Genomic DNA, 12,656 nt, shown 5'->3' with positions numbered 1-12,656 from the left:
AGGGACAAGCTCTGCCCAGCAAGGTACCCCTTATACCAACCGTAAGGGGGCAGGAAATAGAAGCAGAGGAAACTTGTTAAATGCCGGATTCAGTAAGGAGGGCTCTCCCAGGATGAGTCTGGATCAGTGCCACTCTGGCTGGTGAGAACTCTCATTGACTAGCACTTTTTTCATACCTTAAAGTAATACCTCATTTTTTTGACACCCTGTATCAGATGACTCCATTAGGGCTCTCAGACTGGCCAGAGGCCTGCCGGTTTCTACCTAGGAGGAACTAGACTTAGTAACGGACCCAAATTCTGTGCTACTTATTCCAGACATTGTGAATTGAAAATATTTCAAAAAAACAAAACAAAACAACTCTCAAAATGTCACTTGCTCCAATTTTGCTCTCGGAAGTCATGCAAGCAGGTTCTGGCTGGATCAGGATGTGGTTCATACACCGTGGATGGTTAAGTGGATTTGGGGGCAAGGGACGTCACACACCTTGCTCTCAGAGCCTTAATTTGACCTGACCCAGGGCTCACACCAGAGAAAGGACAGTCGCTTGCTCTTGGCAAACCCAGCCAAGGCTACCTACCTGTGAAATGGCTTCAGCTGGTTTACTACGGATTCCCGGATGCCAAAAGAAGTATGGGTTGTATTTATGGGGATTCTTTTGGTTTCGCTCTCAAGCAGCTCATGGATGAAGAGGGTATAGTTGATGATGTGGCCACTTGTCCTCACTGGAGGGTCCCAGGTCACTACGATCTCCTGAGGACCCTTGGCCTGCAGTTTTGGAGGCTCCATTCCTGAAGGCGCCGAGGGGCTAGTTCGATCTCTGACGAGTGGACTCAATACACCACCCTGGCTGTTGTTGGCAGTCACTGTGTAGCTGTACTCCAGGCCTGGGGTGAGAGTAAAATCATGATAGCGAGTTTCCAGGCCAGTATATACGATGGTCCCATCCCTCCTAAGTTCGTAACTTTTGATCTGGCCATTTGGGTTTCTTGGAGGTTTCCAGGTGATTTCTATAGATTCTGAGCCCGTGACTTGCAATTTTGGAGGGTCCATAGCCTGCGGTGGGGCCTCCATCGTCCAGGCAGTTTTTGACACACTGGTTGTACAACCTCCGCCCGTGCAGGCGACCAGGGAGAAATTGTACTGAGTATAAGGCTGCAGGTGGGAGACCAGCAGGGACAGGCTCTGCCCAGCCAGGTACTCCTGACCAGCACATAGGAGCAAATATTTAGTGAGCTTTCCATTGTGAATTGATGGCGGTGACCAAGATACATTCATCTGAGTGGCACTGATGGCCTGAAGGTTTGGAGGGCTGACCCCGGCTGGAGCAGCCTCGTGAGTTGTGACGCTGGTGGCTTTGCTGGTAGAGCAGCCCCCACTCGTGCAGGCTGTGACCGCGTAGCTGTATGTGGCAAAAGGAAGCAGCTCTTTGTCAGTGTAATGGGACGTCAGAGCATCGAAGGTCACAGGATAGAGCACTCCGTTCTTTTGAAGCCTGTAGGACTGGATGAGACCATTAGATTGCCGTGGGGGGACCCAGGAAATCAGCAGTTTTGGGGGGTTCGTAGATATGTATGTTATCTCCGGGGGAGAGAGACCTTCTGGAGGCGCTTGCATCGTCCTGATCTTAGTCCATGAGCTGCAGGTGTGGCCAGCTGCATTCCACGTGCAGATCTTATATTCGCACTGAGTCCATGGCTGCAAACCAGTGTCATTACACAGAAATGCATGCCGTTCAGTATTATATTCTGTGAAAACAATTTTCTCATCGGCCTGGATTGTCTGATTCCCCCAAGCTTTTCCCTCGAAGCATCTGCGAATCACTTCGTAGCGAATTATCTTTCCATTTGGGTTAACAGGCTCTGACCAGCTCAGCTCAACGCTGGTGGACCCCACAGAGTGGACGGCAGGAGCCACCTGAGAGCGAGGAGGGGCTTCGTCTGTCCGCACAGGCTGGGGCGCTGAGCGGGCACAGCCGGCCTCGGTGCAGGCCTCCAGGGTCAGCGTGTAGACAGTGAAAGGGTACAGGCGTCGGAAGAGAAACTGGCGACTCAGGCCAGTGTACTCCAGGATCCCATCACTGAAGATGTTGTATGTCTGGAGGAGGAAGAGAAGCGAAGGGAGCATTACATCAGCATTTGATTTCTTGGTGTAGCTGTCCCGTCCCTTTTAACCTTTCCTGCTCCTGTTGCTCATCTTGATAACCCTAATCCAGAAGAAGCATTTGGATATGAAATAAGGGAACGTGATCTTTTCCACTTAATGTGAAGTTCACAGAAAGAATAATAATGTTTTCCTGTGCTTTTTCTGGTTTGTTTTGCTTAAGGTTGGGTATTACGTCAGCACATATCTAAACACTAAGGGCTGTTGAACGCGATTCTTTAAGAAAGGCTCCTATTTTAAATGTTAAAAGCAGGAAATAACATTCAACTTTTCTATTTTATAGGTACTAAGTGCTTCTGAGCTCATCCCCAGCAGTATACTACATTGTCTATCTCCCATGGCATTGATCGGGAAATGAACACACAATACTTAATCGTTTGTACAGGGCTGAACACGTGCATCTGTGTGCCGGCACACATCCATAAGCATCTATACAAAAACATAGATACAGAGTTGGATGACCAGGAGATGGAAGAAGCCACGCTGTGTTCTCTGGAAGGCCATGGGATAACCGATTGTTTCTTTGGAGTGAAGTATTCTCTTGTTCTGGGGAAAACCATTCAAACATTCATCACATGGGTGCAGAGAAAGTTTTCATCCCATATCATTCATTGTTTTTTGGGAAAAATGGGATGCAACTCAACCAGAATGTTGATGTTTTTAAACAGAGGTTCCCCACCATGTTCCTGCTTCTCCACACCTGAGATGACACATTCCTGTACATGGTGGTGACTCTAAGATGGCATCTCTCAAGAGGGGACAGGACACATATCAGATTCCCTTGAGAGGCAGATCTAGTGTGTAACATTCCCACATCTGGTTTCTGGGGAAGCTTCACTTAGACTGGAACCTTGCTATGTTTTAATGTTATGTAAGATTAAATAGCTTAGATTTCTGGAAATCGATTTATTTCGGACTATTGTATTTTGGTGTAATTTTCTTGTTGGGGTCTCAGCGCAAGACCATAGCCCTGAGAGAAAGGAATAGTGTATTTTCCAAAGAGAGCTTAGATTCCATAATCGCTTCGAAAGCCTTTGTGGATCCCTGGCCCACTTCATGCTCACCTGGCAAATCTCTAATTAGTGCTAAATTCAGCTTCCTCTGTACATAAGCTCGTGACTCAGTTTGGAAAAAAACACTCAAATACACTGGCCGGCCTCACTTTAAATTTCTTACCGTAAATGTTAAATAGGTGACTACCAACTCGTAATCCTATTCTATCCACTGTCCCAATATGGTTGCTCTCTCATTTTCCAAAGCGATTATTTCATATCTCCTCCTTTCCCCACTAACTACCAACATCCTCTTCCCTCCCTAACAGGTGGTTGTCACCATAACCACATATTGGAATGACACACAGAAGCTGTTGGGAAGGAACATTCTCGTGTCATATATTATCACCACCATGGCCATGTGAGTCTAGACTTACTCCATCTGCCTGCCTTTCTTCTGCTATGGATGAACTATCTCTGCCTGCTGAAGGCCACCTGAGCTCTGGAGCCCATCCCCTTCTTCGTACAGACCTCACTCCTGCAATTATTGCCATCATCTCTTATATCACCAACTTATCTCCCTCTACTGGGTTATTTCTGTTAGTGTTTAAATGCACTTCAGTATCTTTCATTGATTTTAAATAAAACTTCTTGACACCACAGTCTCCCGATTACTGTCCCATTCCTCTGTTTTTCTCTTCACCAGCACTTCTTTACAGAGCTCTTGTCCCCATTCCCTTACCATTCTCTCCTCAACCGACCCAACCAGCTTTCCCGTGTCACCACATGATCTTCTTGTTAAGTCCCAATGATCTCCTGATTTCCAAATCCAAGGTCACTTCTCATTCCTCATTTTACATGATCTCTCAACAACCTTTGGCATACATGTTCTCTCTTCACTTTCGAGATACCACTCATCTCCTTCCCTTCTACCTCACTTGCCTCTTGATCTCTAAACTTGATATATTCCCCAGGGCTTGATACCAGGTTCTCATCACTAGTTATATTCTCTTCATAGCTCATGTCCTCCAGACTCACAGCTTTAAATAACACCCATTTGCTAATGAATCCCAAATATATCTATCTTAGTGAAGAACTCTCAAGAGAGCTAGAATTAACTCTCCAACCACCAACTTGCCCCCTCAAACCTGTACATTTCCCGACCTAACCTTTCCAGCCAGCGACTCAAGGCCCAAATCCAAAAGTTGTCCTGAAGTGTCCCCTTTCCTTCATGTTTCATGCCCTATCCATTAACAAATCTTGTCACCTCTACCTTCTGAACAGATCTCCAATCCACCCTATTTCTCAGCCTTCACAACTCCCACTCTCATTCAAACCACCATCGAGTTTACCCTGAATTCTTTAACAGCTTCCAAACTCTACCAGTCTCCTTATAGCTCATTTTCTACATGGCAGCCGGAGGGATTTTGAGAAAACCTAAATTTGATGATGCTATTTCTTTGCTTAAATCTTCAGTCATTTTTTCATTGCACTTAGACTCAACTCCAAACTCCCTATCATAGCCCATAGGTTGGGCACAATCTACCACCTGCCTCCCTCACAGCTCTTTTGATTCCATCATCTCTCCCTCCCAATGTTTCAACCACACTGGCTTTCCTCCCTTTATTTCATACACCAAGTTCATTCCTGGCTTCAGGCCCTGCATTTGCTGTTCACTTTGTCTGGAACATTTTGCTCTTATAGCTTCACATGACTGGCTCTGTCTTGTCATTCAGGACTCAGCTCAAATGTCAACTCAATTCAAATGATCATCCATTCTAAACTAGCCTGAGCAGGCATAATTACATTACTCTGTTTAATTTTATTTATAGCATTCGTCACTCGGAAATCCTCTCGTTTATTTATGCACTCGCTTTTTGTTTGTTTCTTTGCACCCCCATATTCATACACACACACATGTAATGTCTGTGCCTGCAGGGCCCCTGCCTGTCTTGCTCACTCCTGGCACTTAGCAGAAGCTCAGTGAGTATTTGGTGAAATGGAAATGAAAATAAAAGGCCGTCCCTAGCATCTAGCATGCAGGAAGAGGCGAACACTGGGACAGGAGACCCTCACAAGGAGCCGTGCTCTGATGAGGGGTGTGAGGGAAGAAGCTCTTTTCTCTGATGGGGAGTTTAGGGCTGTCACTTGGATTTTAAGACCATGGATACTAAGGTTCAAGCCTCTTATCCCAGAGTAGGGGAAACGTGGCTCAGTCACGTGCAGGCAGGCTGGTAGAAAGCGGCCTGCTTCTGCTACTTGCAGCAGGCCCGGAGCCAAGCAGAGTGAGTACGGTGAGTACAAAGCAGTGAGGCCTCCCCAGGGAGGTCTGTGAGGGTGGGCCTGGCCCTGTGAGCTCTGGTTCCAGTTGGAATTCACTGCTGTAGGTAATTTCCTGCTGTCATCCTTCTCGCAGGATTTTCAGAGAAGCTTTATCCAAAGTCACAGCTTCGCCTTAACTGTTCTATATGGCATTGATGTGGGGGGGTGTCTTTGCCACCTCGAGGGGAGTGGTAAAGGAGAGGCAGAGTGACTCTAGCGGCTGCAGGCTGGGCAATTCTGCCGTCCTGACCTGCAGAAGGCAGCTGATGAGAGCCTGAATGGTGGTCCAGGACCAGAGGCAGCAATAGAGTGACAGGAGCGTCGCCATCACCCTGGGGAGGAACGTCAGAAAGGCCGATGAGGGCTGCCTTTCATGTGGGTGCACATTCAGAGTAGCCGACTGCGGGCCTATGATGGAAATGCAACCTCATCTGTGCTCGCAGGCGCGTGAGGCCCAGGGTGTATGTGTGACATTAACAAGACTCCCCTCACAGTGCATACGGAGGTGGGAGTTAGCAGATGTGGGGGGCTAACTTCTGCTTAGTGAGTGCTGCTAAAAGTACAAAGGTGGCAGGGCTCAATCACATAGCTACGCAGGACAATTCAGGAGGCAATGAGACCATAGCCACTTAAGAGTCCGGTTCTGATGTGATGACTTCCTGGCTTCAAATCCCACTTCCATCATTTGCTCTGTGGACCCGGGCTGTTACTTAGCCTCCATATGCTACCAAGAAGGGCTGATGTGAGGATCACACGAGATGCTCCACGGAGAGCACTTAGTCCAGTGCTGGGTCCGTAGGAAGCATCACACAGGCGAGCTACTCTGCTCTGATCTATGATTTAGTGCCTGGAGGAACCATCAAAGAGAATTCAACAAGACTGCAAAGGCAGTTTTCCCACAGTAACCTGCTGGTATGTCAGGGCTCATCTATGTATCTAGAGAACACCAAACGTGATTTCATATTCAGCGTAGACGATACCTTAATCACACCATTGCTTCGCACAGGTTCCGACCACTGCAGGAACAAGGCCCGGCCGTTCTCCTTCTGTTCTACCGTCAAGTTGCTCAGCCCACTTGGAGACGATTCTAGGGTTTGCACCAGAGTCCAGGGGCTGGAAACTTCTCCTGCCTGGTTTGTGGCCACAACACCAATGTGATACGTTGTGAAGGGTTCTAACCCGTACAGGTGGGCTTCATGGCTCGTTCCCTGTAAGAAAATGAACAGGTTAGTTTTTCCGGAGAAACTGCGGCCGACTGCTGGAAAGTCATTTTCTAAGATACATAAGTAATGGCAGCACAGATGTCACAACAGAGTTTTCATTGTTAAGAAAACAATGTGGCTTTGTCTTGTTCTTGACAGCCTGGACATATTACCCAGTGTTGTGTGATTTCAGACACACAAAGTGTGGATCAGGTAGGATCCTTACCTCTTCAAATTTTGTAACACAAAGGATGTGAGATACAACATAAAAACTTTTAAAAAATGGATGATGCCGCAGAGGTCACTGCTACATCTGGTTCATGATGGAAGTGGGTGGAGATTTACCCAGAACGGACCTAATTCTCTTTCATTAATTCACCACGCTATTTGTTTATACATAAGCCTCACCCCATCTCCCTCTCTCATTCTCTTGGCACGTATTTATATCTTACAAATGCAATAAAACAAACATAAGAAAATAATAACAATAAGGCAATTGTACTATAACCGCGCCAATACCCTTAGAGAAATTGATTAAAACAAATGTGAAAATAGTGTGATTTGTTACAAACACCATAAATAAAACTATGACGCTCACCAAAAGTAACTGCTTTCTAGGTTTTGAGAATTTGGCCTTTGTTGATGTAAAAGAGAAAAAAAAATAGCAAAATTAGTGTTTTTTTTTTTTTTTTCTTTCTGCTGGGAGAGAAACATGTAACATATTTTGAATAGAATTCTAATGTTTTGAAAGAGCCCAGATGCTCTTTCCATATCTGGGCTGGAGGCATATGTCTGTTTACAGATGGAATTATGTCTGCAAATGAATCAAAAATGTGTGTACAGGTACATACACACGTACACACACACAGATACTTTCTGTTGTGTATGATATCCATTAGATGTGAATGATTATAAAGAAGTTTTGACTAGTTTAATATAATATTTATGCTCAATGGTGTATGAGGTCAACTTTGGTTTATTAGACGTATAAATGTGACAACTGTCCTCTTTTCTTGGTGGCCTGGAAAGAGGAATGTGAGATGGAAAAGAGGTAATTGTTTCTGAGAGTAGGTACCTGACAAAGCATCAGTTATGTGAGTGAAAATTGACCTTCATGTGGGGGCATCCAAATATCATTTTGAATACAATATAAGGTGACAAAATCAAACTGAACCATTTTCAAAAAAGCAGAAACATACAGTTGAAATAATTTTTGACTGTTTCCTCATACTCTTGTTTGTAAGTTTCAACTGTGTTAATGTTTCTTATTATACGTTAAACACAAGCAGAGAAAATATAATTTCCTCTACTTATCAATCAAATACTTCTAAAGTCAATTTTCTTTTTTCAAGAAGTGCCATTATGATATTACATGCTAACCTCCTGAAATCTTTTAATATTTAAACATTTGCTAAGCGACCAGACTCTGAAACAAATTTTACAGAAATACTAATTTCTCTTTTTTAAAATATTAAAAGTTACATCATAAATATTTAAAACTTATTTCTCCATAACATTGGATTGGTCTTTTAGATAAATACAGCACAGAACTTGAATGACCATAATGAATATTAAACCTGAAGATGCTACAAGTTCCGATTACAAACACTCTTTTCTGATAAATGATTCCTTTTCTGTGGAAATAGGGCAAACATAGACAAGATTAATAATGCAAAAAAGAAAAATTCTTTGTTCAGAATATTCAGTAATAGATGCCAAAAAAAGCATAAGCTCCAAAGCAAATAGTAATCACCTCTAACAGATTATATATAAAACAGGTAGACTGTTGGGGGACATTTAGAGATAGCTTTTGTCATAAGAAACATGAAAAGCATGTGGACTATAAAGCAAAAACATATGTATGTTGTCAATAGCAGCACCTGTTCAATTACAGTTTATTTCAGAGCTGAGAATTCCATCCAGCCCCTAGGTGGCAATACTATCAAACACTTGTGATAACACGAGTTGTTGATGATTAACAACCGGCATGCACTCATCCAACACACTCCAGGCACCATTAGAAAAATAACAAAACTGATTTCATTATAGATTCTTTTAATACACATTTATAGCTCAGATCCTTGAAAGCAAACGTAGTCAAAATGGCCTGGCCAGAAAATCTTCATCATCCCAGTGTAGAAATAAGACCTGCAGATCTCAAGGCGAAGTTCGTGTTTGCCCGACACAGGAATTTCTAGAGGTCCCCTTGTACAAAAGGTAGTCACAATAGTGGTTTTGCTTCATTTGGTCTACGTGAAAAAGAGAAATGATCCCATATGGTGAAAGCAAAGGAGAATTTTTATATTATAATTTATACAGAGGTCATCTTTCCCTATTATGTTAACTTGTTTCTGAAGCGCAACACACATACACACCTTAAATCAACCTCATGAATAGCCTCACTTTTAATTGACTAAGCAAAGTCAATATTTAGTAAAGGCCACCGTTTTTTATAAAAAAGAAGAAAATTTTAAAATGGCAAAGCGACTCTTACCAATTTATTCTTAGACACTTTAGGAAATAATTACATTAGTCTTTCCTGAGTAGATTTCCAACATCAAAGTTCACTGTTTTAGAATCCCGCTGTAAAATCAGGGCACACTTCATTCTGTGGATTGATTGGGTTGTGTCTTGTTCGTTCGGTTACTTGCCATGTCCCTTGAGTTCAGAACATTTGCTTGAGCACTGTTGATCTTAAATGTTTTGAATTCAACTTCTTCCTTTGAAAAGGTAGCACTCTAGCTCAGGGACTGGTAAATTCATCATTAGGAATAATTTTACTTCTTTGCACAACTCTGCCCCCTCCTTTTCTTCCTTCCCTTTGGAGATTATCTTAATTCAAAATGCTTTCTTCTCCCTCTTTTTTGTCGTTATTTCACTAGCTCTTTCTTTTCACTCTTCCATCCTACTGATTCTGTCAAAATATACACATACATATGTACATATATATGTGTACATATATATATCACGTATATTTTATATATGTGTGTGTATATATACATATATATGCATATATACACACATATATACATATATTATATATATATATATATATATATATATATATATATATATTCATTCATTCATTCCTGATCTCTGGGCTTTCCTTCTTTCCTTTTTCCTTTCCACATTCCAATGCACATAACATTCCTCTTATTTTATTCTAGAAGTATACTGTTGTTGGGCAGCAGATGAAAATAATGATTCAACAAAGGAAAACAGGAACGATCTGCTCCCTGCAATCTAATATTTCCAATGAGACTTAGCCTATTTTTTCCCCCTTTTTTTAACTTATATGCATACGGGTCAGAGTCTAGATACAAATCAGTGCGTCCTTTTACCAGACGTAACGACAAGGCTCTCTGGAACGCCTGCCAGTTGAGGTTCTGCTGGCAATGTGAACTACATTTTAACCTCTCAACTCTGCTCCTGGGGGCACATGAAACTACTTGGGGTCTTCAGCAGTCTGCCAATTTTACACCATCTCCTCTGATTATTTCTGACGACTTGAAGTGCCCCAAAGGTGGCCATGGGGTCAATAGGTTTATGTAGGTTGAAAATGATCAAAAATTACCATTGATCTGTAGCTGTCAATAAAAGGCAGTGTGGGGAGACTCCCTGCACAAATGTTTAAACTGCATAAAGCAACCTAACTTAGTCATCTTTGAGCCTATTGATCTGATGATCCAGCAGTTTCCAGAGCTTTCCCTCTGGTCTTTGTGGTGAATTTTCACTGAGCCCACTTACCTCGGCCCTTAGGAATCCCTTTACCCTCCACCTGGTAATGAACCCAAACCGTGACGTGCAGCCACGGCTGTCATCAATAGAGCATCGCGTATGTTTATGACAGTTTGGAAAGAGTTCATCTCCCTGGTTACCACCTACTTCATTCCCAGCTGACGGGGTTTCTTCTCTCTTAACATTTTTAAATGATTGGCCCCTGGCTTCTCAATCCTGACCTGGCGGCAGGATTCCTTTCCCTCTTCAGTTTCCATGAATACCAAGGCCGAGAGAGCATGTCACATCCAAAGTTTGCTTCTTTTGCACAGAGAGAGCTTCAGGGAAATCTAGATTTAAATATAGCAACTTCTGTCTTTAGTGGAACCATGTTAGATTCTGCTGCTTGGTTTTAGCATACCTTGTAGTTTACCTTGCCATTACGATAAAGTAAAAGAATAGTTATAGACAGGTTTCTGGTTTAGATTACAAATAAAATATGAGAACTAGGAAAAGACCTCATTTACCATTATCTAAAAAACCATGGCTTTGGGCAGAGTATATTCAGTCAACTGGATGTCTTTTATACATTTTCATGCTGACAAATCCACATATTTCTCTAGATTCCTGAAAGCCAGATAATTTGAGGCGTAGATTTTATAGGGCTAGTTTCCTTTTCATTTATAAAGTTAATGTTTGAGTTCTCTAAATGTTGGTCAACATATTTATATCTAGCACTTATTTTATAAAAATCAAATCAGTCTTGATACAGAAACGCGCTCTTTTTTACCCTTAGCCAAATACGAACCTTGAATACACATCCATGGCTTACTTAAGTATGCTACGTTCAAGTCTGCAAAAGGTTCACATTGTCAGAAAATTCCCACTGGTTTCACATGTGCACTGACTTTACAAGTACCATGTTTTGACTGCATATCTCCTGGCTGGTGGGACAAAGAAGACATTTTTTTGATGGCACACACACATGCAGAGTTGCTCGGAATCAAAGACTGACTCACAGTACAAGAGAGGAAGAAGGAAATACCCTTAGATCCGTGGCTTATGGTTTTATGTGCATGAAAACTACGTGCGTGCTAGGTGGCATTGCTAAGCGGTATGACAGAGCTGCCAAAATGGTCAGTGGAAACATGAAGTATTGTTGTTGGTCAGCAGCTCCATTCAATTTTTTTCTTTATACTTTTGACCATCTGGTGTGTACATGATTCTGTAACATGCCTGGGGGAGATACAAGATGGATAACAGGCTTCTAACTTCTACAGTGTTTCCCCGAAAGTAAGACCCAGCTGGACAATCAGCTCTAATGCGTCTTTTGGAGAAAAACTTAATATAGACTTTAAATAAGACCGGATCTTATATTATATTATATAAGGCCTGGTCTTATAGTAAAATAAGACCGGGTCTTATGGTAAAATAAGACCGGGTCTTATATTAATTTTTGCTCCAAAAGACGCATTAGAGCTGATTGTCCGGCTAGGTCTTATTTTCGGGGAAACACACTAGGAGCTTATGCTCTAATAGAGCAGGTCACTAACGTATATAGATACATCCAACTCGGAGTGTGGTAAGTGCCATAACTGAGCGCCCAGGAAATACAGAGGGGGTGCTTCTGATCGTGAAGGGAGGAAGAGCTGGGAAGACTTAATTGGGAGATGGCATCTGGCCCAGGTCAGGAATATGTAGTGTTTGTGTAGATGAAAATACATGAGAGGTTAGAAGAAAGAATAGAAGAAGGTGCAGGATATATTTGGGAAAGAGCTGGGAGTTGAATGTAGCTGGAGTGCTGTGGGTGTAGGGGAACAGTGGGGATTGAGGCTGGAAAGAGACTAAGATTGGACAAGGCCATGAATTTCACCCTAAAGTTTTTAGACATTTGCTAAAAAACAGTGAGTAACAGTAGGCAAACATTGTAAGAACCAATGTCATGTAAAAAGCTTTACAATGCAATCTGAAGGAATAATTGACGAACTTTAAAATGTAGCCCTGTTGTCGTATAGGTCATGGCCAATGACTGATTAAACAAACAGACAAAAAAACTGCCAAGAATTAATTCATTCATTTGATTATTTTTCAGCCAAGAAGTATAGACTGCCACATATAGAAGGTAATAGAAGAGTACTGTCTTAGATTGAAAACGCCTTTGTTGGATGTTTGTTCTATTTCAAAATTTATAATTATTCTTTAGACACAAATGTTTGTCTTTTGAACACAATTGAGATGGGGATACCATTAACTGAAGCAA

The 12,656-nt window shown here is 42.4% G+C and overlaps 1 protein-coding gene across 1 annotated transcript in view; it reads right to left on the bottom strand.

The window, feature by feature from the left end:
* The window catches only part of USH2A (usherin), a 580,537-nt gene that overhangs the window by 55,322 nt on the left and 512,559 nt on the right, over positions 1 to 12,656 (bottom strand). The window contains exons 62-63 of the mRNA XM_088799150.1: positions 6,458 to 6,685; positions 581 to 2,097 (exon numbers count right to left, since the gene is read on the bottom strand). Of these exons, the coding sequence (XP_088655276.1) occupies positions 581 to 2,097; positions 6,458 to 6,685 (1,745 nt within the window). The remainder of the gene's footprint in view (positions 1 to 580; positions 2,098 to 6,457; positions 6,686 to 12,656) is intronic.

Source organism: Rhinolophus sinicus, chromosome 6 (genome assembly GCF_057876585.1).
Source record: "Rhinolophus sinicus isolate RSI-liver-muscle chromosome 6, RSI-T2T, whole genome shotgun sequence".
NCBI lineage: Eukaryota > Metazoa > Chordata > Mammalia > Chiroptera > Rhinolophidae > Rhinolophus > Rhinolophus sinicus.
Note: the sequence above shows the minus strand (reverse complement) of the source record. Positions and strands in the feature narration are given on the sequence as shown.